Source organism: Rhea americana, unplaced genomic scaffold, assembly GCF_003343005.1.
Source record: "Rhea americana isolate MKP2758 unplaced genomic scaffold, rheAme1 scaffold_146, whole genome shotgun sequence".
NCBI lineage: Eukaryota > Metazoa > Chordata > Aves > Rheiformes > Rheidae > Rhea > Rhea americana.
Window position 1 is genome coordinate 639,725 of NW_028185550.1, and position 25,962 is coordinate 665,686.

A 25,962-nucleotide genomic window follows, 5' to 3' on the forward strand; every position below is an offset into this window, starting at 1 on the left:
TACAACGTCTCTTGGCAATGTGACAACACCTGCCCTTTTTATTTGCTTAGATATATGGGATCAGTTTTGGTTTATCCAGCAGCTTAATGAATCCTCCCAACTTAGTTCCCTCCTGCACTTTCCTGATCACTGCACATTATTGGGCAAAACTGAAGCCCACTCAACTCAGTGGGTGTGTGTGGCTCCCTCCAGCAGACAGAACTGGCTGCTACAGATCTTGCTTCATAGGCACAGTATTATTGGGTAACTGCTGTGTATTCTGCGTTACATACATGACGAGCAGCATTTTTACAGGCATTTTAGCTCCTAACTCAATTTATGAATAAGTTTAGTTTAGAATTAGATGACAGTAAAACAGAGTAACAAGGAGAGAAAATGGAAGGCCTACTTTCAGTCTTTTCTAACAGGCAACTAATTTAAAATAGTCAACTACATATTCCTTTTTACCTGGAAATTAATGCAGTACCTCAAGAGTTTAACATTTAGAATCTGGTTTTGCAAAGACTGATGTTTTGTTCTATGCATCTGGTAGCCTCTTTGATTTTAATGGATTCTAGTYGCATAACTGAAGGTAGACATGGGTGTTACATTTTTGAATGATCATGTAATCACTACTTGGGATTTGAAAGTTGTATCTGCAGGACTTCGGAGTACTGATGAAATGTTTTCTGTTCCCAGCACGAATGTTAGACAAGTGATGTAGCTTTAAAAAATGTTATTTATTCAGCTTTGGTTCTGTTTAATCCTGAGACATGCTAGCAAATGTGATTTGCAGGGCTGTAACAGAGAACAAAATTTGCTGTACGACAACCTGAAATCCTTTGTTCTGGATATTAAAACAGATTGTTGCAATTAAAATACTAGACTCAGAAATGCCCAATGGCTACACTCTTTTCGTTTGAAAAGTTCTAGCTGTACAAAAGGAAAACAAAGTCTAATTGTTCTAGTTTTGATGATGGAGTTGCCATACTCCATCCAGTGACCTTGGCTTCAATATTTAACAAGCTGGAAATAGTTCAGTCATATTACAGGATTATAATATATAATATATTTATTAGCCAGCAATTAACAATCAGTGTCTTGTTTAATCTCTGGTCCTTTTAGCTGGGGGGAAAGAGAGGGGGAGCGCTTRCTTTACTTCATTCCTGACCTCCAGTTAATTTATGGAACAGCTCTTCATCCAGTGTTTCATTTTGGTCTTTGGAGCGGGTTGATAAGAAGATGTAGCCCCCAATATACTCATGGATGATTTTGCAGTCTGCACTCAGACATGTGAAAGCAATAGACACATTCTGATCAAACTCGATTGCAACCTAAAGAAAATGCACATGGCAAAATCAGTAACAGATAAACTACATCATCTTTCTACCTGACATGAATCTGAAAAAACAGCGAGTGTGAAAGCAGCTAGCCTACAAAGAGTGCAGTAAGCCAGTACCTAGCTCTGCTAACAAAAGAGCTGTATAGGTTTCTGGGTCTGCAGTATGTTGAAGGTTTTTGGCTGGTTGGTTCTTAACTTTCTGCTGTGGTAGGGCCCTCTTGTGGTCAAAATCTTGCTGCTTGTTTTGGAAGCCAACAAAACAAAGCTTTCTACCAGATTTTTTCTAGTGCCATATATGGAGGYCTTGTAAACACATAGCAACACTGAAACAGTAAGAATGGCACTCCCGACTCTTTGTACACTTAACCAGTAATGTTTMATACTGTTCATTTTTGTGCACTAACCTTAAATCTGATTTCTGAGGTCAGGTTTTGAGTTTCACTACTGTCAGTCCTAAAATCCAGCAGACAACTGGGGCTAGCTGCTATCTGCAGATTCTGCCTTTTTTGAGAGTGATTTAATGCAAAACCCAACAGCTTTACCAACACATTGCAGGCTCTGGCACAGGAAGTACAATATCGATTTTATCCTAGCTCCTGGATATGGATGTGGAAATTAYAAGAAGGATCTGTCTCCAGGCTACTTGAATTTACGTCAGGTCACACTAGTTCCACTCCAGAAATCTAAGATTTGCAAAAGAGTCTTTAAACTTTCAAAGCCAAACTGAGCAACAGCTGGCTGCGCTGAGCAAACTTAACCAAGGTCAGAAGCACCCTGATACAAATCACACCATGGAACTCTACACCTGGGATCACATACTTAAGTAAGAGGAGTTTGCACCATAGCATTGCAATCCCAGCTTGGGATTTAAAAGGCAAGCTGAGTTCCTGTAGCTTCAACTCATAATAAAAACAGAGTCATTGCAGTTTAGAGGATGATGCGCAAGTTAAGATTGTGCAGAGAACACAATGAGATTTTTACTAACAGAGCAGTAAACATATAGTAGGGTGGAATTTTTCTCTGAGTCTCTGTATTTCATCCCATCAAAATTAGAGGAAGCTTGTAAAAAATAAGCCTAGTAGGTACATTTTAAACTGGAAACCTTTTAGTTTCTGAACTCAGACTACAGTTTCCATTAAAAAATTTAGATATAGTGGATTATTTAATAACCAGTCATAACACTTAGCTCAGCTGGTTAGAGCGTGGTGCTGCTAATGCCAAGGTCGCAGGTTCAATCCCCCTGTGGGCTACGCTGAGGGTTGGACTAGATGATCTCCAGAGGTCCCTTCCAACCTTACCATTCTATGATTCTATGATAACAAGGCTTAAGTGTCCAGTAAGAACATTTTGGGGGGCAGGTTTAGCTCAGCTGGCTAGAGCATGGTGCTGCTAATGCCAATTCATGGGTTCAGTCCCCGTATGGGCTACGTTAAGGGTTGGACTAGATGATCTCCAGAGGTCCCTTCCAACCTTACCATTCTATGATTCCTATGATTCAAAATCTTTTCACTCTGAGGCTTAAAAACAATCTATGAAAGTATCCTCCAGTGTCTCAAATGTAATGACTGAATGCGGAGAGCCATTCCAATTTTACCTGGCGTATTTCCCAGTTCACATTCCATTGTTTCATGTTGGAGAACCTCCATGTTGTGATAGGGTCTCCTGTGGCTGCATCTATCCGTATGAGCCTGTTATAAGACACACCGAGCAGATCATCCTTCTTGCTTCCTTTAAACCTGAAAGAAAACCCCAATACCTCTGAGCAGATTCAGCCTGCAGTATTTTTTTCTAGAGAAATGTTTCACCTGCCTTTTTATGCAAGAGCAAAAAATGCGGGAGAACAGAGGCAGTCAAAACTAATGCGAAGATGTTTCCCTCTCACTCAGTGTTATAGAGCTGTTGGTAACAATAGCCTAAATAGCCTAGGATTGAGGAGAGCTTGGATCTTTCTTCGGGACAGTATTTGTTACAAGGCAAGAATGTAGCCTGGGGAACCATGGCAAAAGATGTTAAAAAACAAACAAACAAACAAAAAAAAAACCCAGGCAGGTAGGTCTGGCTGCAATCTTTCCAAGTCATTGTTTTGTGCTGAAAAACACCATTCTGTCAAAATGGGAATATTTTGTGCTAATGCAAGAACTTGATTTTTTTTTTTAATTGGGAAGTGTCAACATTAATTTTACTTGCCTCACTCCAGTAATGTTGAAACTTGTTCTTCCATTTATACTCAGCTAAATTATATAATCATATCAAAATATTATATTTATTATATTATGTAGCACTCAGCTTATTAAAATATTTCAGAGTTAGCAGAATAGGCATATTTCTGAGTAGAAATCACACACAAAGATTTTGGTACATTTTAACATTTTGATTAGAGGTGAAAATAAATACCYAAATAGCAGAACTCTTTGTGGACAGATGTTTCTGAGTAGGAAATTCTTAGCAAAAGATCACTCAGTGAAGGAAACTACCTTYCTCTACCCTTATATTGAAAGCTGGAAAAAAAATCTCATCTGGCTGCTGCTAATAATTTTTATTGTTTTGATTCAKTTTTCGAACCTTCTGTCCTTAAATGAAGCTGGCCCTGAGGAAAAGAATGTGAACTGGACCGCAGTCTGTGAACTCTCCACTGAGGTTCTGCCCATCAGTTTGTAAAATTCATCACAAGATGTTTTGYCCATGCTGTAAGATCACACTGATGCAGTTTAGGATTTTTTTGCAGAAATACTGCTGACAGATGGGACAAAATATCTATATCTGTTAGTAAATTAAATCATGCCAGGGAACATTCCTGGGCAATGAACTCAATAGAATTGCCTGTTCTGTTAAATTGCTAGTCCTGGCATAGTTCTGGCCCCAGCTAAGTTGTGCTCTCCCACATGACTSCTGGTACAGCTCAGGAGTCAGAACATCCAGAGACTAAGGCAAGTTGGTAGTTTGCATGAATGAATGCATTGCAAACCTGAGAACACCAACAGGATTTAAATCTTACACTTCAGTGAATTTATGTCAGTAAGGGTTTAATCCTACTGATTYGTTACTTCAGGCAAAACCCAAGAGGCGTGTATGAAGGCAGACATCAATGGAGGGTCTTATTTCCAGAATGGAGCTACTGACTGCTACTGCTATGGAAAAAACAGATGCATGAGAGTTACTAGAATTAAAAAGGTCTGTGGGGAAATAGGAGTATGTTCCCAAAACTGAGATTCAAGGAACTTCCTGAAAATCACTGACTGTGAACATATTATGGCAGCTTGATATAGCTGTAACAGTGTGATTACCTTACAATGTAGTAGGATAAGCCAAACTCAGGGAGGGACTGCCATGTTTGAATAAAACGCAGCTTGGCCTCCACTAGGGACATCTGGGCTACATTTTGGTGGGCTTCCAGAATACGAGCAGCTAACTGGGAAACACAGGAAGAGAGAAAGATTTCAGTGAACTAGAAAATAAAAATATCTTTGCTTTCATTAAATCAGACATTATTAGCTGTGATGCCAAGTTCAGATACGTAGTGCTGACTGTTCAAGTAAATGTTTGTGAAGATCACCTGAGGATAGATCCTGAGCTGTTGGGGAGAAKGGTGCAGGAAGGTCTCAGCACCTGGTTTTGTGCTGCACTGGACCTAGCTCCAACATACTGTAAAATAATCTTGCACTGGACAGGCCCATCCTGTACAGTGAGGTTGCTGGGAAATGAGCATTCTCTACCTGTTCCCCCTCTCCTGGCTACATCACTTCCACTGGGCCAGAAGTGTAAGATGATATTCTCAGGGYAAGAACTTCCATTGATATGAAGATTCATAGGGTTTATTGTAGCTCTGCCATGACAGACTGCTGTAGACTAGCTAGGGTTTCCAGTGAAATTTGGCCCTTGGTTCACTGTTGGCCAAAGTGGTAGCAGATGAGGAGCTTCTGAGCTGCACAYTCACTACTATAAATACTCTGATCCCAGCTATCCTGGGCAACAATTTGTTCTCATCTGCACTGCTCCAGGCCAGAAATTTTTTAAACTGACATGTTCTTGGTTCTAATCTTGTATTTCCCTCTTGAGGCAGTGGGCTCTACTGTGCTTGTTCCAAGTTGTGTCTATCTTGCAGCTGACCTGATGTGCCCCTGGTGAACAATCTTGCTGGAATGTTAAATATGTGGCTAAGGAGCAGTTCCAAACACCAGGAAAATGGACTTTGACCATCCTCTGGGTGGGCAGGGCACGTTTGCAACTGAAACAGTGTGAGGGAGGGAATGAGCTCAGCAGGATTCTCCGCTAATGTACCATTCATTACTCATTTATGCATCTTGCAAGCTCTAGGCACCATGCAGTAGCTAAATACAAACTTATTCATGGTAACAAAAGTTCCCTTTGCTAAATAACTGCTTTATCTACTGCACATTTATCTAGCCCTGAAAGCAGGCCATGAAATCTGCTGCAGTGTGCCCCTTCAATTAGGTGTCTGACAAAGAGATGATATTATGGAAGATGTTGAGTAGCAYGTACTCCATTACTTTGGTCTGGGAACTGTGTACTGCGGGTGGGTGGGCTGAACTCTCTTACAGCAAAATCAGTGAGCAAAGAAAAAAAGTGGAGAGGAGGAGGGGTACCCAGGCCAAGAGGGTAGGAAAACCTCTGTATTTAAGATGCAGACAGTATCTTCCCTTCCTTAAAAACCTTCCCTCTTCATTTTGAAGAGATTTTCAGGTACAGCACTATCTTGAAGACATAATTAGTTACTTCGAGGCAGTGTGGATGTAGGAGTACTTGGAAAAAGTGCTGAGAGACCAGTCACTGTGTTCAGTTTAAAGAAAAGGCATCTTGCTAAATATCAAAGAGGTAAATGCATAGTGTATGATTCTAGTGYATGGCCAGGAATCCTTGCGTGGTTTCCAAAAGCTATCTGAATCTAGTCTTGTCCTTACTCCATCATGTGCCTTGTCTCTGGAATAACTCATCCCCAACCGTAACAGCCATGCTGAGGATACCTGCTTGGACTTGTATTTTTTTGTATAACGTAGTGAGACGAAGCATTCTGGTTTCATGTCCATGCTTTCTGGATCAGAGGCAGCCTGAGGGGAGACATTCCAGTTCTTCATCTTTAAAAATGAAAGAATCTTGTGGACCTCAGGATGATAAGAGCTATCGGCCATCGTTTTGCCTTTTGAGGCTAAGATGCAAGCAGCCATCCATCGAGCATACTGATTCTCCTGCAATAAATAAATTTTCTGATATTTATGTTTGGTATTTCTGAACAAATCATTTATGAAGACAGTTACTGCTCAAACATTTCTCACTCTAAGATAAAACAACTTTGGAACTATCCTGTTTCATTTGGGTGGATGTATAGGTAATACAGTATCCTTGCACCTCYGTGATAGGCTAGTTCCATGCACAGAATTAGCTTTGTGGAATAGTTACGTTTTAGAGTTTCAGGCGCTTACCTTGAAAATGTACTCAGATTCATTAAAAATAGATGCTTTGTTATAAAGTGTCAAAGAATGCACTATGTGAAACTGGTTTTCAGTGTGTCTACAGCTCCCGCTGATGTCAGCAGCAATGAGGCTGTATAGTATATCTGATCATCAATGCTACAGTCACTACAAGTTCAGTATTTTCTSCGCATGAATGTTTCTGGAAAATAAGTTTGATGCATGAAACTACTGCTAGTTGACAGAGAGAATTCCAGCGCTCTGGAATAGATTCATTGGGAAATTTTATGGTAGGACTCTTTTCCAAGTAATTACAGAATTGGGATTGATGTAAAAGTCTTGAAACAAACTTAAGATCCCTATTATACTACCTTTGTCCCAAGGGAAAGTTCCAATTAAGAAAATGAAGAGAACAAAAACCAGACCTCAACCCTCTGAAAACACTGTAACAATTTTTTTTCCCATAATATTTTTTTCTTTCTCTTCCAACTGCTCTACTTGGAAACTGGTTATCAACTTTGAATTATTGCCCCTTCATCCCTTAAACCATTAAGTATTTTTTAGTCTACCACATTTTTCTTATATTCTACTAGACATGTAGATAATRAAGTCTTTGGAGCACCCTTGTTTATATGTACAACTTCTAGAACAATAGGATAATGGGTCTYCTAGACAACCTAATAATAAATCTGGAATGCAGACTTTCTGTTCTATTACTCACATTATCGCATCTTAAATATACTTCATTCATGCCATCAGCAACAGGAATTAGTAATTTGATTCCAAACTTCTTCCCTGCAACATTTACATCTGGTACAACTTCACATCCTAGATTATAGAGAATCACAAAGAAATGGATTTATTTTATTATTATGTCACTCATTTKAAGTAATAGTATAATGATAAAGAACAGCGCTTAATGGTTGTTCTGCTTTGAGATCAAGGGCCGAGACTTTCGAASATCAGGCCTAATCAAAGCTTTTTGTTCTAGTACACTGCCTGATCTGGGTTGCCAGGGTGATGAATGYTTTTAGTGATGAATGCTCCGAGCTCAAAGAGCATGTTGTTCAATGTGGACTACAAAAAGGTCACRAATGTAAATGCTCTCAAAACCTCTGCTTTATCTGGGGAAACACTCAATACTTAAAGTGGACAGGAGTTGATGAGATAGGTGCTTTTGGAAATTTTACCCTCAGTTTCTTGAAAGCCTGAACTCTATTTTCGGAAGCAAGTTAGTACTGAAAACACAATGTCAGTGACATCTAGTGCAGCTGGGAGGTTCAGAGATCCCAGAGAACTCTGGATAATCTGGTTATTTCAATGTTGTAGTGCTATTGTAGGCCTTCTGGATTCGGCTAGAGTCAAAAATGCCACAATGATGCCCCTTTGTGTCAAGTGACACCAAAGCTGTGGGCTACTTGTTCAGGTTTCAGTCACTTTGGCTAGTTTTACCATGCATTCATCTGACCTACTGAAGGATGTGCAGATTGGTATGCAGAGCCATTTGTTCACAGGGGTCAATCTTCTTTCTATTTCAAAGGTTTCTTCTAGGATGAATCCTGGGCATCACTGGTTGCCTGATGCTGAACATAGGATGTCCCTGCAGGAGTAGATGTAGATGGAGGCTATATATAGTGCTGGCATCTGCCCTGTGTACATCCAGAGTTTCTCCTCCAGAAGTTCCCTGAAGCTGGGTTGCAGTTATGAAATTCCCCATGTTTGAAACAAAGGTGTAGAGAGCAGTCTTGCACAGCAGTGTATAGGTGCAACCTATGGTATTCCTGTCCATGACAGTATTTGTAATCCTCTGCTACCAATGTGCTTTTGCCAAGGACTGAGGTGAGTATTGCCATAAAACATAGATTAAAAATACTTGGAAGTGCAAGTGTCACGTATGGATCATATTCTCTGTCTGACCTATCTCTAAGTGAATTCAGTGGTATAAAGCATTTTAGAAGTTAGGTCAAGATAATCTTGGTTTGGGCTAAGGTATTCAATCGTTTTGGTTAGGCCTCTTCTGCAGACAAGGTCTGCCTACTTAAGAGTAGCAGAAAAAGTAGTTTCAGGGTAAATGCTACTGTTTTGTCTTCCTGAGTCTTACAGTGATTTCTTGATTTACTCAAATCATGAATGCAACAGAACAAGTAAATAAAGGAAAAGAAAATTCCTACCTTTTAGGTTTAGTTTCTCAATAGGTTCTCCCTGCGCAGATTCCTTGTTTTTAAAATAAGATACTGAAGTGTCTTTAAAAACAAACCAATATTGCTTGAAGGCTTTCAGTGACAGCTTCTTGGGCCTAAGAGAACAAATGAACTGCATATGTTTATATTGAAATGTACACATCACTGAGTTACTCACAGATATCACTATAGAGCTCAAGTCCTTTGCGGTCATGTACACATGGCATCAATTCACTTACACTTGTGTCACTGAAGGGAAAGGCAAATCCCTGGGACCAGCACTGTCCTGAGAGGAGATGTGTGTTTTACCCTAGATTCTGGTTGAATCCCATCTATGATTTCTTTTATCTTCCCCCTAGCCCTTTTCTTCTATTTCTTATTGAAGCCATTCCATTCTAACAAAGACTTAACATATTCTGCTTTTTACATGAACTCAGTACTGCTAATGTAACACACTAATTAGTTCTCATGACCAAAACCAGTGTGAGTGTTTTTAGGGTTCCCGATCTAGAAAATTTGCATCAGTAAAACTAGCTTATATTCTACTCAACCTGTGAACTTTTGAGGTAGGGGCCATCTTTTTGGCTTTAAATCTAAATAGTATCTAACATAACAAAATTCCGTTCCTTGACTAAGTCCAGAGGTTCTGTACCACTTCAAGAAAAGGTAATAGTTTAAACTATCTTCTTCCATTAGGGCAATATTATTCCAGTTTGTCTCATGCATACAATTACATGGATATAATACTAGCTTTAATTATTTTAGTTTWTTCCAGTACTTTGCTAATGTAAGTTCATTTCTTTCGAAGAGTTAATTTTAAAGCATCTATTGTGAAACTAGGAATTAACTGATAGAACAGTAATGATCAAACATAATCGTGTAGCTGCTGCTTCTCTCTTCAGTAAGAGATAAAAAAACAGAATTCTTCTAACAATACACTAACACAGTCAAGGAGAAAAAAGCATCTAGATTCACTTCAAGAAGAAAAGAACAGAGCTATTAGTTCAAAATATTACTGAATTATAGCACTATTTTACTGGAGAAATACTTCACAACCAGCTACAAAGATCACCACTAAAGTTAAAAAAACAAACAAACAAACCGAAAGTCCACTGTCTGTCTTATACTTTCCTTTAAATCTAAGATGATGGTACAAGCATTATACARCTAGCTGGAAAATGGTTATTTCTTACACCCTCTGTTGTATTCCCCAGAGTGTTTCTAGAAGTCCTGGACTGGTCCTTTCTAGATCTTTTTGTTTAAATTCCAAAAATAATTGGAATTTTCAAATATATTTGCAAGTATTTTGGCTTTTTAGGTTCCAATATAAGGACAAAAAAAAATGCTTCGAAAATTATGGACTATTATCTTCTATTTAAACTTATGAACTACTTTTCTATTCAGAAAAGTTCCTGAAGACTTTTTCAAAAGCTTACAATTATTTTTCTTTTTTTTTTTTGAAAAAGTACTACAGTTCTCCATAATACTACCACCTATCTGAGAGTGTATCTTCCCTAGTGAGCTACTGTGCTCCATACAGTGAATAAGTTTTATTCTACCGATAGAGCCGGCAGTACAATATGCAGAACTTTGTGCTTAGGTTTATAATTAAATATTTTTAGTAATAATATGCTCTTGTTCCTTTTAAGGAACTGTTTTACAACTAATCTATTTCCTCCAATGTGTTTAGTTAGGATTTACTATGTATATAGGAAACTTTTAATGATAAAAAGTAACTGCTGGATGATTTTAAAAACAAATTTATCTACTGCTGGGGAAAAAATAATCCATTGTTAGAACCAAGTAACTAACAGAACTTCAAAGGCTTAAATTTCCTTTCATTTTAATCCACCTTGGTAATACGAAGCCAAATACAATTTCTTTATCATAAATGAGTAAACAGTGCAATTTTCAGTTCACTGACTACAAATCAATGTGTCAGCAGAATGAAAATGATAATCCTGCAATAGAAATCTGTACTTTCTAAAACCCGAAGACCATTTTGTGATAAAAGACACTATAGTCTTGAGATCAGTGCAGTGATACTAAATAACCCTTAAAACAGGATTTTATGTGATCAYAGAATTGTCCTTTTCTCAGTTTGTTTATTTAGGTCTAGTTTACCACAGTGATACTGGAAAAGAAAAAAAAAATCAAACTCCATGTTTGGTTAGAAAGGGGGTAATTTGCTTGCTTCTTTTGTTTTGTGGGAGAAAAAAATACCATAAGGTTGCTTTCAGAAGTTATTTTCTGGGAGAGCTGAAATTTGTTTTTTTCCTGTTTTTTCTTTGGCAAAAACCAGTAACACTTGAAAATAAAATCCTATAATCTTTTCTTTAGAGAAGGTGATTGAACCCTAAGAAATATAAAGAGCTTGTTCTTCTATCTAGYGTAAGTATGTTAGTGCCTCAGGAGCTAAAAAGGTTTGCTGAGAATCTGGCCCAAAAGCAGTAAGAGAAGATGTGAACAGGATGGTATTAGGGTAGTTAGAACTATATGATATCTTTGTTCATTTAAAACCTCAGGATCCACTCTTTTGTTAGAATGCAAAACTAAAGGGTTTTCTTATGTTTTTGTTTGCATGTTTTATTATTACTTTTAATAACTCACCTAACTAGCCTGAGATTATCAGCAAGTTTCGGGATGTCTGTGATGTCCTCCTATGGATAATCAGGAATAAGTTTAGTACAATGCACTCTGTAAATGTCTRTTAATTATGGTAAGAGATCTGAAACCAAGTAGGTTCAGAGTCAATGCATTTGATACAGTGAAAGCAGTTCCGGTTTCCAAAATGACATACCAAAGTGTTACTTGCTTTTCCACCTTCCAGTGTCACTTCCAGATTAGAAAGTGCAGCTTCTACTTCATCTACTTCTGATTCACAGATGAAATCTTGTGCCTCTGATGACAATGATAATTTGCTTACATGGTACTGAAATGTAACATCAAAAATAAGATTTTTGAAGGGTAAATTCACTTCAAATATGATTCAAATATTAGTTAGTAACATATAATCACAGCATTTGAAAATACAGCCATTGATCTTTTGGGTCTTGGTCAACTGTGTAAAGTTCTACAGCAGAACTTTATTTGTGTCTCATTACCCACATTCCCCTCATTTTCCCCCGTTGCTAAAATATATATTTATGTATTAGACTTTCAGGAAGAACACATGAGATGGTGGTAGTTGGTATGGTGAGCATCACTTCATAGTAGTCTCTTCAAAACAGACTTGTATCAACATTATATCCTGTGTACAATTTGCTTTAGATAATGTTAGTAAATAGTTCGCAAAGTGTATGTATCCGTTTGAGTAATAGTATGCTGCTATTGACTTTAGTTGTTTTATAGTTAATGGACGCTGCTTATTGTTTCACACGGACATAAAAGTATGTCCCCGACCGAAGCAGAGCTATCAGCTTAGGCTCTTCCTATCGTAGTCTTGTCCTAGCTTGTGCTTGCCTCTTGAGAAAACAGGTTTTGCAACTTGGATCAAGTACATGCCTGTAGTGCAGCAAAGATCAGCATCTCTTCCTCTGTGCAGTCAATTTCTTCCAACAGGATGGCCCAACGAGCTTGTTCATATATCTGGTTTATTCGCACTGCATCATACTGTAGCAGAAAAGAACGTTGTCATTTGTGACCAAAAAATGTGCCTTCATGGTCAGCAACAGCTGATCTAACATGGGCTGAAGCCATAAAAGTCATTTGCTTTCTTCCTCCCACATTTGCCCTGCTGTARGTTCCCAACTTTCCCTTGCACTATYTCATGTGACTGTGCATAGGGTCACAGCAACTTGCTGATCCAAAAGAAAACTATTCAGGAGCCCTTGGTTGAAGCAGAAGGGGAAGCTAGGACATCCCTTTTTGTGGTAGTAGGTCTTAGACTGGCCTAAGTCAAATGTGAAACCACAGAGTTAAAATAACGTAACATGGCTGAAGGGGTTTACCAGCTTGCTGCTGTCAAAGGACAGAAATCTTTACTCCTCTTCTTCCCCTCTCCTGCTCTTGGTTTTTTGGTTCTAGCCGTATCCTAGTGCTAGCTTGGCATTAGTCAGATTGTGCTGTGAACTGGTTTAATTCACTATTCATTCCTCCCCACCTCCAGGGTAAACATATGCTTGGTTAATAAGCTGAAGTGACTGACAGAGATATTCAAGCTCCAACACTGGTGCAAGGTAGGTGAGGGGAGGATGAACCTGGGAGTATGAGCTCGTTCGTTCAATAGTGGTGAGCTATGAAGTAGCCTTAGGTAATTTCATCTTACACCTCCATTACTGCCTGGGGCAATGAATGAAAATGTTTGGGCTGCTTAAGTTAAGGCACCTGTTTGATTTTAAGGAGAGATAGAATTTCATCCAAAACATGCCAACTATACAAGAAAGTTTTTTTTTATTATTATTTTAAAGTCTGAGATGCCTGAAATGAAACAGCTCATTTACAGACAGTAATAATGCTAAATCCTCAGCTGATATAAGTGGTCTACATAAAATTCACATTCAAACTCTTGTTGATTTATMCTGGTCAATGATCAGGTTTTAATTTCACTAAAAATACCACCCACGTGTTAAAAACCCTGGCTTAACAAAACTACAGTAACTGACTTTTAGTGGAAATAAGTGCAAATGAGAGGCAACTTTAGAGAAGTGTTTAAGTGCGTGTTGCCTTGTTTTCAAAAGGGCTCTAAACATTTCARTCACTCAAATCACACAGTTACATTGGAAAGGATTTAATTTAGGTGCCTAAGTGCTTGAGAGGGCTTGAGCCTGGAAAAGCCAAATCTCACTGAAGGGCAATGGAATATAAGTGCCATTTTAAGTGCATCTTCAAAAATAGAATGTATATCTTTACATCCTTTGAGATACTACTGGTTAAGGTTTCCCCTTAGTTTTTCTTATTGAAATAGTAAACCAGCTCCCCCTGGAAATCTGGCCAGTGTTTCTGGTGCTTGTCAGATCTCACCTGAATAAGTTCTTAAGTATCAAGAGGAAGATAGTGATTCACTATCCAGATGGGAAGAGTACGGCCTTAGCTCAAGGGAACAAGTAGAATTTGATCTCTGAACAGACCATAACAAATCCTAGCATTAAAATTCAGTATCCCTGTGTAACACAAAAGCAGGCAAACAATGAGTAACAATAAAAACAAAGCTCTTACTTTTGGATTTAAATCAAAGAAAGTGTAATATTTAAAGCGTAGAAGAAGTTGATCGTCCTCCAGAATGCCTTGTTCCATTAGCGATCGAGATGAATCTAGCCAGCTGCAGAAGAAAACAATCCACAAATTCATTTGTACAGGAAAAACTATCATACCTGCAGAGCTCCAATGTAATTGCAGAACAAAAGTGACAATGAACAGCTCTAATTCCTGTAAGCCTGGAAAATTCATACAGCTTGAAAAGGCAGAACTTTCATAASGATTGTCAACTTGCAGTATATGAACACCATACCTAAAATCTTTCTAATTTTTCTCCAGCCAATTATCTTCTGCTTCAGGCAGATTCTTTCTTCTTGACCTCTAGAAATGGGAAATTAACTTAAGCCAAGGTAAAAATGCTTCTGTATCTTTAGAATTCCTGCTTTTTATTTCAGGGTTTGCAGTTTTATAATTCTGGCTACTTTTGTTACCCAATGAAATATWATTAAAATACTGAAATCACTGTTAAATGCTCCATAGATCTAGAAAATGACAATCTGTGTTTTAATGCTAAAGAAACAATACTCTCCAAGAATTGCATCACTGTGCTCTATGTTCTTCTGTGAGGTACAATAAGCAATGTTTGCTTGTGCATAATTAAAAAAGTCACCTATTTGTATTGCATTAGAGCTTACTAACTTCATCCAAGTATGTAATTCTGCTGCCCCTTAAAACCTTTTTGAGCTTGTTATCCAAACTGACCTTGAGCTGTGCCCACGCGCTGCTGCTCACTTCAGTGGATCTGCCTTAATCTGACATAGGAATTTAATCCAGAGTCTACTCAATTTTATCAACAAAGTTGTCTCACCAAGAACATTGATTAAGGAAGAAAGATAAAGAGTTTAAGATTTCTGGGATGAAGTCTAAAGCAAGGTATGTTTTAAAGTAGCAATATATAGCCTAATATTAGGTTTCGGTTTTCAAATTCTGCTTAGCACTTCTTAAAAAGCTGGATTAATGGCACCTCTGTTAAGGCAGCTAACAAAGATATCAAAGAGAGGCATCCTTACCCTGCATTAAGTTTGGCTTTGTCAGCTAAAGTCCGAGGCTGGTACATCTCTGCTAGTGTTTCTGGAGAACAGTTGGGATGACTGAAGGCAAGGATGCTGCAGTTCTGCTCAGTCAAGGGACTGTCACTGAACCAAGTAATTGTAGAAGAAGCTGGTGTCCCATTCACAGGATCATAAGTAGGTGTCATSGTTTTACTATATAAGCCTGGACTTGCTGCAAATTAAAAACAGTAATGCATTATTCCAAAGAAAATAACCTTCAGAGTCAGATAGTCTACTGCTTCCCAGCATAAAAGATCCTCTTTAAGACACTCTCCTATCTATGGTTTGCAGCAGGCCTTGCCCTTTCATAGATGAAGTGCCCTCAGGGACAGAAGACCTTTACTTTGTTCTGTGAAATATCTCAGATTTGGCAGAGAAAGGAGAGACTTATTTTCAATTCTGTATTTTTGCTTCTCCTTTTAGGTTGCCAAAATTGTTGAACAGTTTAAGAGTAGCCTCATGTTTTCAAAGAGCAGTAGCAGATACTGTGTGCATTACCACAGTTAGTAATCTGTTTTCTGGTGTGCCCTTTCATATATCAATAGAAAGATTATTATTTTTTTAAGGAAAATAACTGATAATACTAGAGATTTCAGTAACTTTTTGGAACTATTAATTTCAGGTCCACTGTGTCTCTCTGAGCTCCATTCTACATTAAACTGTTCTCCCCTATTTTAATTGTGGATCAAAGAATTTCTTCCTCCTTTTGGCCTTCAATCAGAAGAGTACGATCACATGAGTTTTCCATTACCTGATGATCCAGAAATCACTGGAGAGTTGCACAAGTTTAGAATATCTTCTATAACTGGTTCTTTGCTATTCTTGTCTTTTTTCTTTCTCTTTTTGAGTGCGTCTTCTGATTGCTTCAACAAAGAGAGTTCTTCTGACCGTCTAATATCTACAATTGCAATTCAGGAAGCAAGAGAAAACCTTTGAATCTCAGAAGTTCATGGCCAAAAAGACCAGTTGGTCAAAGCATTTGGGGAAGCTCCRTATTGCTATCTGAATCTTATTTTTAGCAAGTTGAGAGGGCTACCCATTTAAAAAAGCCAGTAATTCAGTGTAAAGGCCAAAGACTTCAAGCTGTGAGGGTGAGTTTCCAAGATTTAAGCCTGCTTTTGTACTAAGCATGGCTGCATTTTAGAACATTAAGGAAAAATTCTTTCTCCTTTACTGTCTCTGCAGTTGCCTTTGAGCAGAATGAACTCAATGAAGTCTCTGACTTCTGAATACGTGAGAACAGAAACAGAACTACTGTATTTGAAGTTCATGCTTTTTTTTTCTTTTTTTCCCCCACTTAAGAATTTTACTTTTCACCTATAAGACCCTGTCTTGGTGATACGCTATTCCCTAACACACTGCTGCTTTAAACTGGTATTGTCAATTGCAAACCTGGTACTTTGTTTCTGAATGACACTTCTGTCCTGCAGTAAGCAAAGACACTTTTGACAAAAGAGAAGTTACACAGCTCCTGTACTCATTCAATTCAAACTGGTAGAAAAATGTGGGCAGAAATATTTAATTCAGCCAAATTTCAGTTGAACAATTATCAGACMACTCCATCATATTACACTGTTAAGTGTAATTCGCGCATAGTATCCCTTTCACAACCCATTAGTAGAAGAGGGAGTTGAAAGATTTGTTGTGGTAAATATGGCTTGAGGTGGTAAATTCTTTCTGAAGCTAAATGTGTTAATAGGCTAAGCTTTGAAGATCTAAATTAAAATGGGAATTAGGTGTACCCTAAAATTGAAGGATTGTTTGCAGGCTCAACTTAATCCTGTTGGTCATAGGCACATAGGTTTGGCAGATTTCAAAACTTAGTCTCTACTTGGAGATGCTCCATCCTTGGACTAGCAGAGACACATGGGCTCATCACTGTAATACGTTAATGGTATTGCATGAGGTAGTTGTATATGCCCTGGACTGAAAAGGTTTGCAAATGTCTTAGACACTCAAGCACATTCCTTCTAAAGTAAAGCAATAACCCAAGTTGACTATCATATTACGGATCCTAGCACAAGTAGTAAATCAACTGGTGACCGTGAAATTGCCTGTGCTAGAAGCTGGTATAGGAGGTGAATCTGCTCTTTGCTATGAGCCAGAAAACAAGCTGGCTCAAGGAGGAAAAGGATCCCTGCAAAGCTATCAATAGGACTTTGACAAGCCAGTATTCCTTGTGGGCCATAGGACACACTTCTCAGCACCATTTGCATTAATGTTACTGCACTGAGAATCATTGATAAGTGTTGGATACTAAAAACAGAAGTCTGTTCTTTGATCTCAGATCAACTCAATTAAATTTCTCCTTGATCTAAACAGTCTTGCAGGAGTAAGGACTTTACATCAAACAAAGACACCTAATGAAATGCTCAAATTTAATTGTAGGAAAGGATTTGGTTTTACGTACTGAGAATTTTGCAGATGTCACTGACAGCTTTGAATACTACCGAAGAGAAGCTGACTTTCAGTCTCACAGTCTTCATRTTTGGCAAGCGAAGCCGCAGCATTTTGTGCTGAGTAGTGAAGAGCAGCTTAGCATCTGCCTGCACCCCACATTTATCCAGTGTCCAGTGGGTTTTCAGAAGCCAGCATTTTTTCTGCTCCCACCAAAGAGCATAATCTGACCAATCCTGTGTAATTTCTAGCAAAATGGGGGGGGGGGAAGAAAGTTAATAAATTAGAGCAAATATATTCAAAAACTTGGCTTGGAAACAGTGTCATGCAATTAGAAAAAGTTATTTATATTAAAGTAACAACAACTACAGTTCCTGAGACCTGGACCCCATTTGCTGAATACCTGTGGCAGTCACTGGTAACTAACTTTATTTTCCCTGAAGAATTAACATAGATGTCAACTGAGATCAACATCCCTATGGCAGATATCCATAGGGAAAGTGCATCCTAAATTGGTACTGTATATGGTCCAAAGCTTTTTGCATTGTGCTGGGATACATACTAATGACAACACTTTGCAACTTGACAGTGCAAGGTGAAAACCCTCCCACATGGCCTCCCAGATGGCCACAAATTCTTCCACAGTCTCCTGGAAAGCACCACTGAACAGCTCTTTTCTACAGGGTTAAGCGTGAGCAATGTTCCCTGGAAGTCTTAGTGACACATAGCTAAGGGCTGTTCCAGGAAAGACACATTAATTCAGCTTTTCTCTATTGCTGCACAGTTAGGCTAACGAGGATGCTCACCCAAATGAAACCCACTTAAGACAACTTTATAGTGGCAACATTCTTTAAATAATGAAAATAACAAATCATTATGTTGTAAGTAAACCTGTGACAGTAAGGAAGGAGTTGAAAGGCTCTCCAACATATAAGATGACCTTCTCTACCATGTGGGAGGTAGGAATGTGTAAGAGAAATGGAATAGGTATGATATGGTACAGTGCAGTAGAAAGGTCTTTTAATAGTCTGTCCCAACAAGGGACTGAARAGAGTTGCTTACTAAAATGTCTTGGAGAAGAGAGGCCTGTCTAGAGACAACTGTCTTGTTTCATTAATATGGGCTTGTTTTGGTTTTGATTAAATAAAAATATTTGTGTATTTTGTACTTTGGAAACTACGCAGATAGAGAAGAGCTGGTTGAATGAAGAACAGATGGGAGACTTCGTTCATTAGTAATGTTAGGAATTTTGAAGGGGGAGAACAGCGAYTTTTGTCTGACTAACCTTGAACAGTATGCTATCCTAACCTGAAAGGTGTCAAAACCTTGATCAGATCAGCTTGAACAGCACTCGWATAGGATAGAGTAAAGCATTGCTATTCTCGATATTACAGGGAATTCTGGGATTCAATGGCTTCCCAGATGCCAATGATTTGTTGTAGCAGGTATAGTTTCTTTTAACCTTGATTTGCTCCTCACCAGCTCTGCCAGAACRAGGCTGTTCCTCTGTGTGTCTATAGCACAGTAGAACCCCTCCCCTTTTGGTGTTTCTTGGTAAAAAGTTGTTGCAAAAAAAAGTGATGACGAATCATATATAGATTTGCTGTAAACATTATTAATATAGAACGCTTTTGGCACTAGTCGAATACACTAGCTTTATCTAGTTGTAAAAACGCTGTGAAAAATTAGTCTTATTACCCAGTGGGAACTCAGGCTACCATTGGCTGTTGGCTGAATCGTGCGTGGAAATACACAGAGAGGTAGTGGAAACCTACATTGCTTATTATGTCTTTTTCATCACAGATTTGCTACACAGTCAAATGTTGGAAAGGAGATTCCTTGATAAAATCACTATCTCTAAGAGGAGCTTTTTCACCACTAAGTGTTTTCATGTGAAAATACCCTTCCATCAAATTGGAGCCTTTTAAAAATGTCTTGTGTACCTCTTTCTCTTCTCCAAATAACAAATTTCAAAACAAAACTTTTCATTTAGCAGCCGGAGCCCTGAAATTAAGTTACTAAATTAAAAATYCTTGAGACTATTCTGCTGAAGGGTCTTCTCTTCTTGTTTTTCTGAAGTCAAGCCATTTAAAAAAGATTAAGTTTCAAGGTGGTTTTGGACAGTCAAATAAGTGTAGTTCTCTTTCTTATGGTAAAGAAAATTTTTTTGAAGAAACTTAAAAAAATCCTCTTTTCTTCAGCTGGGGGGAAGCACTGCCTTTTTACTGCAGTAATGCTCTTAAATGGTAAGGATTTTTGGGTCATTTCCTAAAACATCCTTCGATACTAATATGCTGCATTTATCAGAAAGAAAGGGACAAAACATCATTGTATTAAAAATACAAGAACATTTTAAGGTAAATCAAAAGTCTCAAGAGAGAAAGCTGGAACTGTCCACGAGGATCTACAGATTTTTATTCAGAGCATATAATTCTTTTCTAGATTTTGTAYTGTTTGAACAACAAGGAGACATCTATGACAGTATCTGAACAGTAACAAAGCAGCTGGTGGGAAAACAATTATTTATTGTCTTTGAGTTTTATTTTCCCTAGTCTTTCATCTGCTTCAGTAGCTGACGCTGAATAATCCACAGTAACTCCCAAACTCTGGCAAACTTGTATGWCTTTTGTTCCACAGCCCCATCACATCGATCATCTTGGGAAAAGAAAGAAACCAACCACAAGGCTGCAGCCTACAGAAACAGCTTATCTGTCTCTACCAAAATTTCTTAGCAACATCATATTAACTTCGTGGCAGACACACTGATCTCCTATATTTGGATGTCAGACAGAGCAAGCCAGACCTTAGGTTTCAAAGTATCATGCAAAGTGGTGACCAAGCTGACTAGAGGAGAAGGTAACTGCACTGCAGTTTACAATGATTACTGGAATAAGACAGAGGGGAAAAAATGGAGGAAAAAGAAAAGTCAAAGGTCAGACATCAAYGACCACATAAAATAGTTTCTGCATTGAATATTCTACTTTTTGTTGCCYCAAATTTGGTATTTCTAGAGGAATGAACAGAAATGTGAAGCTCGTAGTGTTCACACTTGAAGAGTCTGATCTAGCAGACAGGTGTTCTCTTTTGGGTGAAGCTGGTGAGTGAAGACTTCTAGATTCAGTAAACAATAACTTCTGAAATGCCTTTGTAACAACTAATACTTTCTCTACATGACTACTACAGATGGATACATTTCTTTTGCTCCTCAAACTAGTTAGGTATAAAGCCTGTCTGGAAAGGGAGTTGGAATAGTTAGTTTAGTCCAATTATGATATTTGTCTAACTGAACAACAAGAAGAGGTATTTTGTTTACGTTGTGATAGCATAGGTGTTTCAGTCATGTCCACAAAAAAAGCRAGGCCTGGGTCTGTAGCACCTGCATGCTAGGTACATACCTGGAAATAAGTGAGGCAGTGCCAATTCAAAATATTCAGGAGTTTTTGTTTTGTTCTGTTTAAGAGGGAAATCTGCATGTGTTATTTTAATAAGAGTGTGTAAATTAAACAGGTCTTTACTCACTAATTTGTTCTACTAATTTCAGCATCACTCCTCCAATATGAAGATCCCCTGAGACRCGTAGTATAAATTCCTTTTGCTCCTCTTCATACTGATGATCAACTGTCACCAGGAGCTCCCAAGAGTTGGACCCATATTCATTTGAGGAAATCATTTCTGGTAATGTCTGTGTACGCTCTGCAGAAAAAAAAGAGGATATTGTTTTTCTTCCCATCTTTGAAATAACTGCATCTCTCCGAAGTCCCAAAACACTTCCACACTGCCACGACTTCACAGTGGCCTTGGCTGAAACTTCAGATGTATCTTGTTACCTCTGTACTAGACTCTGCTCTTGTAGTTGCTCTTGCAAGATAGGAACAGGTGATTTTTTCTTTGTTTTATTCTGAATGTTTTGGGTTTTCTTCCTATCTCGAGTTCTCTTGTTGGGTAGAGATAGCCTARTTTCACTCAAGTTTCTCCACTATCCAGTGCTAATCTGGCACTTAGGACACTGTAAAGCCTGCAGTTCACTGTCCAGTAAARAGAGTAGTTTCACTGATTTGTACACTTATTACTGTAATTTTCCCTGTGAATAAAAGTTTACACTTGCAGCAAAGGCAGATGAATTCTGCCAGTTTGGTGCCATGGGACCACAAGCGGTTTACTTTTATCCATTTGGGTGGATCTGAGGGGAAACAAAACTTTAGTGGCTCTCTGCCATTCAAACTCTGTTTGAATGSGGAAGATGAAATAAGAATATGAAAAAAATCAAGAAGTGGTATTAAGAGGGATAAGCTGTCTCTGCGGGGGTGGGGGGAAAACATGCAATCCAGGCAATTCTGCAGTAAAAGACCAGTACCAGCCCCTTTACAGTGTATTGCTTGTTGTCCAAAAGACACCTGGAAGTGTTAAAAACTTACAGGCATGCAACTGCAGTTCCTGCTTGTAGTCTGTTTGCACAGAGATGTAAGCATGTATCCTGTCTCAGCAGGATGACTAGTCTGAAATCCCACCAGGTTCCTGCTGGACAGCTAAACAGTAATCATGCCAAGCCAAACTACAGAAGATGCTCAAAGCAGAAGCTCTGGTCATGATCAGTAGACTTCTGCTAATTACTGAAGARGGAGCTTGTAAATATAAGGTGACTGATGCTGCAGGAAGAATTTGTGTTATTTAATCAGTGAGAGAAGACACCAGATTAACACTCAGCTGTCATGTTAAACTGAACCCTAAGAAACAAACCTTTGCAGTTGAAGCTCAGGCAATGAAGCACACTGTTTCAACTTACTGCAGACTTTCAGCAGTATCTAGGAGCCCAAGTCAGAGACAAAGACTTTGTTAAAGGTAAAGTACAAATACAGACTGCTTCTAATATAAAAAAAATARCTAGGATATTTTTGCAAAGAAAGTGGAGGGCACATTAATAATGTTAACAGACTTCTGTAGCTCTTTTTAAAAAGTATTAACTAAATTAAAACTGTTAGTCTAAAACTTAGCTCAAAAAGAATCAAGGGCCATGGTCACAGGTGAGAAGTGAGAGAAGGAATGACCTTTCCTAGGACTGTCCATAGAAAAAGACCAGACTAGCTTAGGTTACAATAATGTAAAGTTAAGCTAAAGGTTAAATCTAGCATGCCTAGAAACAGGATGAAAATTTAAGTACACCTGTTTACCAAGCTGATAATATTGAAGCTTTATGTTACTGATTAGATAATAAAAGAGGTTTTTAGTGCCAAAAGATATTACTCCAAGGTGGAGCCCAGTTCAAAGTTCATTCCGAGATTCCCATCCAGACGCACAAAGAGCACTTTTCAACTAACCAGCCAGCCTATTCTAGCTAAATCTTCTCCAGATTTTCAGATGTTATTGAAGTTTCTTAACATCTTAAGGGTTAAGAATTTCAACAGCAAGACTTTTCTTATTTTGTTGTGCTCACAAAATTATACATCATGCAGTATTTGCATCAGGGAGTACAACATAAATTATGTCATCTAACCATTTCAGTGAAGTTCTTTCAAGATCTGTTCTCAGAATACTAATGTTCTAGATGTGGTTCCTTGAACTCCTTTAGTCCTAGGTCATATCTGATTTCAACTCTATTGATGTAAAACTGAGTATCAAACGGATAATAGAAATGTGGTGGTATTCTACTAATAACGAAAAATGATTCCAAARGTAAAGGCAATGGAAATATACCTGCTAAAGATATATTTACATACATACATACATACTGATCCCAAAGAAATTAAGTACAACATAAATGAAACAGCCTGCACAGCTTAAAACCATACTTTTAAGGAAAATCATCTTACTAAGAAATGTCATTAGAATAGTGCTGAGTATGCCCTAAACTTCTAAAATCATTTTGATTTATGCAGACCTCTAACTCAGCCTCTTGTAGTCATTAAGTTGCATTTTTCTAACTTATATTCAGGAACAAGTGCTACTGTTAATTATGTTAACATTGATGTGGCAGCCTACACCTTTTCACCAAATACTTACTAAACCAACAAGGCTTGATGCTTATCCAATAAGTTTGTTTGTTTTGCCTTGGTAAACAAAGACATTATGTTGGACACTAGAAAATACTCTGGCTCTACTGCTTCTGGGGTACAGCTAATTACTGAAGAAGGAGCTTGTAAATATAAKATGACTGATGCTGCAGGAAGGATGTGTGTTATTTAATCAGTGAGAGAAGAGACCAGATTAACACTCAGCTGTCATGTTAAACTGAACCYTAAGAAACAACATTGAATTTGTGCAGCTCTGCACCATATGAATTTACTKGCTTAGATATGTCTTACACCAAGGGGTGAAGGGCTGTATCATGTTCCACAGCAGTGTCCACAGACACAGCTTTTGAGCAGGTTGCCCAGGCAGATAAGGCCTCCAGCACAAGGGCAGCAGAATGTGTAGAGATTAATTGTTGTTATGCCTTATTCATAGCAAAAGAAAAAGCCTTGGCTTCAGAAAGCTAGAATGCCACCAGTCATGCTCTAAGCATCAAGAACAGCACTAAAAATCAGTTGGAGTAAGCATAAGAATTGTTTGATTTCATTTCAGGAGCACAGGCATGGAGTCTGGCACAGCAGCCATACTGTTACAGACACTTYAGTGTGCTGTAAGTCCATATTGTTACGGAACAGAAACAGTCTCATCTGCCCCCTTGTGCCAGCAAAACACATTTCAGAAYTGATCTGGGTTATTTATTTATTATTGAAGTCTGGTTTAGTTTCCTAATCCAGTTCTGCATACAAGTGCATGTGCTGACACGGGTGAAAATGAGCAGCCCAAGGGGTGGGTGAAACTGTTTCTTTCATTCATGTTGCTGGTTTATAGGGCTTGGAAAACCATGGCCTGAGTGCAGCTAATTCTGGCACTCTATCATTCCCTAAAGCTGCTCTCTTCCCCACTTCCTTTTCAAAACAAGAAGTTTCAGTCTGATGATAAGAAAACATGCACATTAGTAAACCATCAGAGAACGCAGCACGAAGRGACACTAGTCTCGAAAAAGAAGCAAGCTCAGCAACAAGCACAACTCACTGCTGGATATTTAAAAAACAACCCCAAACGCCATGTCTTCAGACCTTCAGGTCAAGCCTGGATCTGCTCTGGGAACACACCCCARGGGCTGCACGGCAGGGGGGTGCCTGCATGGCCTCTTCCAGGGCTCACGGAGGCCACAAGCAGTCTTCAGGCCACTGCTAATGCCAGGCAATATTTTTACAGAGCATCTTAGCCGACCTGGCTATAGAAAAGCAGGTTAACAGCTGAACTCTATAGTGTGTGTGTCCATGCTATTAATTCTGTGCATATTTTAGCCCTTACAGCTCCAAAATTAACACTCGGTGTGGAAATACAAGAGGACGTCTTTTGTACTACAGCAAGAACAGATCCACTTTAAGGTAAGTGTGTGKGGGGGGAAATAAGAGTGTGCTACTGCTCTCTCTGAGTATTTCTAAGAGTAGCACCTTGGCATTTTTCATAAGATGACTTAAGAAGCCTTAACCATAAATACTGCATTAATTCCTGCTCCCTTCYGCATTAGGGGAGCAAAGCTTGCATGGTTGTGGGGTCTCACGCCAGGCCGGCGCCCAGCGGAGGCATTTAAGGAAGTGCCAGACTGACACTGAAGAAGTGTTGGCGGTAAGGAGGTTCCCTGAACAGGGTGGCGGAGGGATCCGATCAAGCCACAGTGATTTAAAAAAATAAATAAATAAAAAAATCGGAAAATCTGGCTGTCCTGCATTCCTCCTCCACCTCTCTCGCGGCGCGGAGCAGCCCGCAGCCCCCTTGCAAGTCCCCACACGCAGGGCGCCGCGGGGCCCGCTGACGCCTGTGTGGAGCAGGGCTCTTTCCGCGCGCCCGCCCGTGTCTGTGTGCGCGCGCGCGCGTGAAGGGAGMGTGTGAAGGTCCCCACGCAGCCCCTCGCGCGCGGCGGGGGGCGGCTCTGGGGGCCGYGCGTGGAGAGGAGGCCTCCCCACGGCCCCCTGCACGCGTGGGTGCGCGGGCAGGGCCCGCCTCTGCGGAGCCCCTGTCACGCGTGGCTGTGTGCGCGGGGCTCCCCGCACGGGGCAGGCGGCGGCGCAGCCCCTGCCGAGCCCCCCCTCCGCCGCTGCCCTCGCTCGCTCACTCGCTCGCAGTGTCCGGCAGCAGCACCGTCCCTCTCCTCCCTGCCCGGTTCCTGCTCCCTTCGCCTCCTGGTTCTGGTGAGGAGGAGGAAGAGGAAGAGGAGGGGGAGGAGCAGGAGCGCCGCCCGGCGCGGCGCCGCCCGACCCCGCACCGCGGCGGGGCCCCGAGGGCTGCAGGGAGCGGCGCTGGCGCGGCTCCGCTCCCGCCCCCTTCCCGGCGGGAGCCAGCCACGGGCACCCGGCGGGGCGGGCACCCGGCGGGGC

The 25,962-nt window shown here is 39.6% G+C and overlaps 1 protein-coding gene and 1 long non-coding RNA gene across 4 annotated transcripts in view; one reads left to right on the forward strand and one right to left on the reverse strand.

Moving 5' to 3' along the window:
• The window catches only part of LOC146599118 (uncharacterized), a 50,955-nt gene extending 25,708 nt beyond the window's left edge, over window positions 1–25,247 (forward strand). The window contains exons 3-6 of one of the 2 annotated variants that reach the window (XR_014895105.1): window positions 20,210–20,428; window positions 21,114–21,247; window positions 24,889–24,972; window positions 25,116–25,247. This is a non-coding gene — a long non-coding RNA (uncharacterized LOC146599118). The remainder of the gene's footprint in view (window positions 1–20,209; window positions 20,429–21,113; window positions 21,248–24,888; window positions 24,973–25,115) is intronic. The other variant, XR_014895104.1, reaches the window with a different exon arrangement.
• On the reverse strand, window positions 710–25,804 carry FERMT1 (FERM domain containing kindlin 1). 2 transcript variants are annotated; one of them, XM_085299164.1, is made up of 15 exons: window positions 25,701–25,804; window positions 21,092–21,265; window positions 17,586–17,819; window positions 15,927–16,073; window positions 15,134–15,347; window positions 14,085–14,187; window positions 12,432–12,539; window positions 11,728–11,859; window positions 11,538–11,587; window positions 8,919–9,043; window positions 7,469–7,575; window positions 6,304–6,525; window positions 4,606–4,730; window positions 2,916–3,057; window positions 710–1,313 (listed from the first exon to the last, which is right to left on the reverse strand). In XM_085299164.1, exons 2-15 carry the CDS (start codon window positions 21,240–21,242, stop codon window positions 1,140–1,142), a joined length of 2,034 nt encoding a protein of 677 aa, XP_085155290.1. In that variant the 5' UTR covers window positions 21,243–21,265; window positions 25,701–25,804; the 3' UTR covers window positions 710–1,139. The 2 variants fall into 2 exon arrangements, with proteins under 2 accessions (XP_085155290.1, XP_085155291.1); XM_085299165.1 differs by lacking the exon at window positions 25,701–25,804 and adding an exon at window positions 22,310–22,373.
• Between the last annotated feature and the right edge of the window lie 158 nt (window positions 25,805–25,962).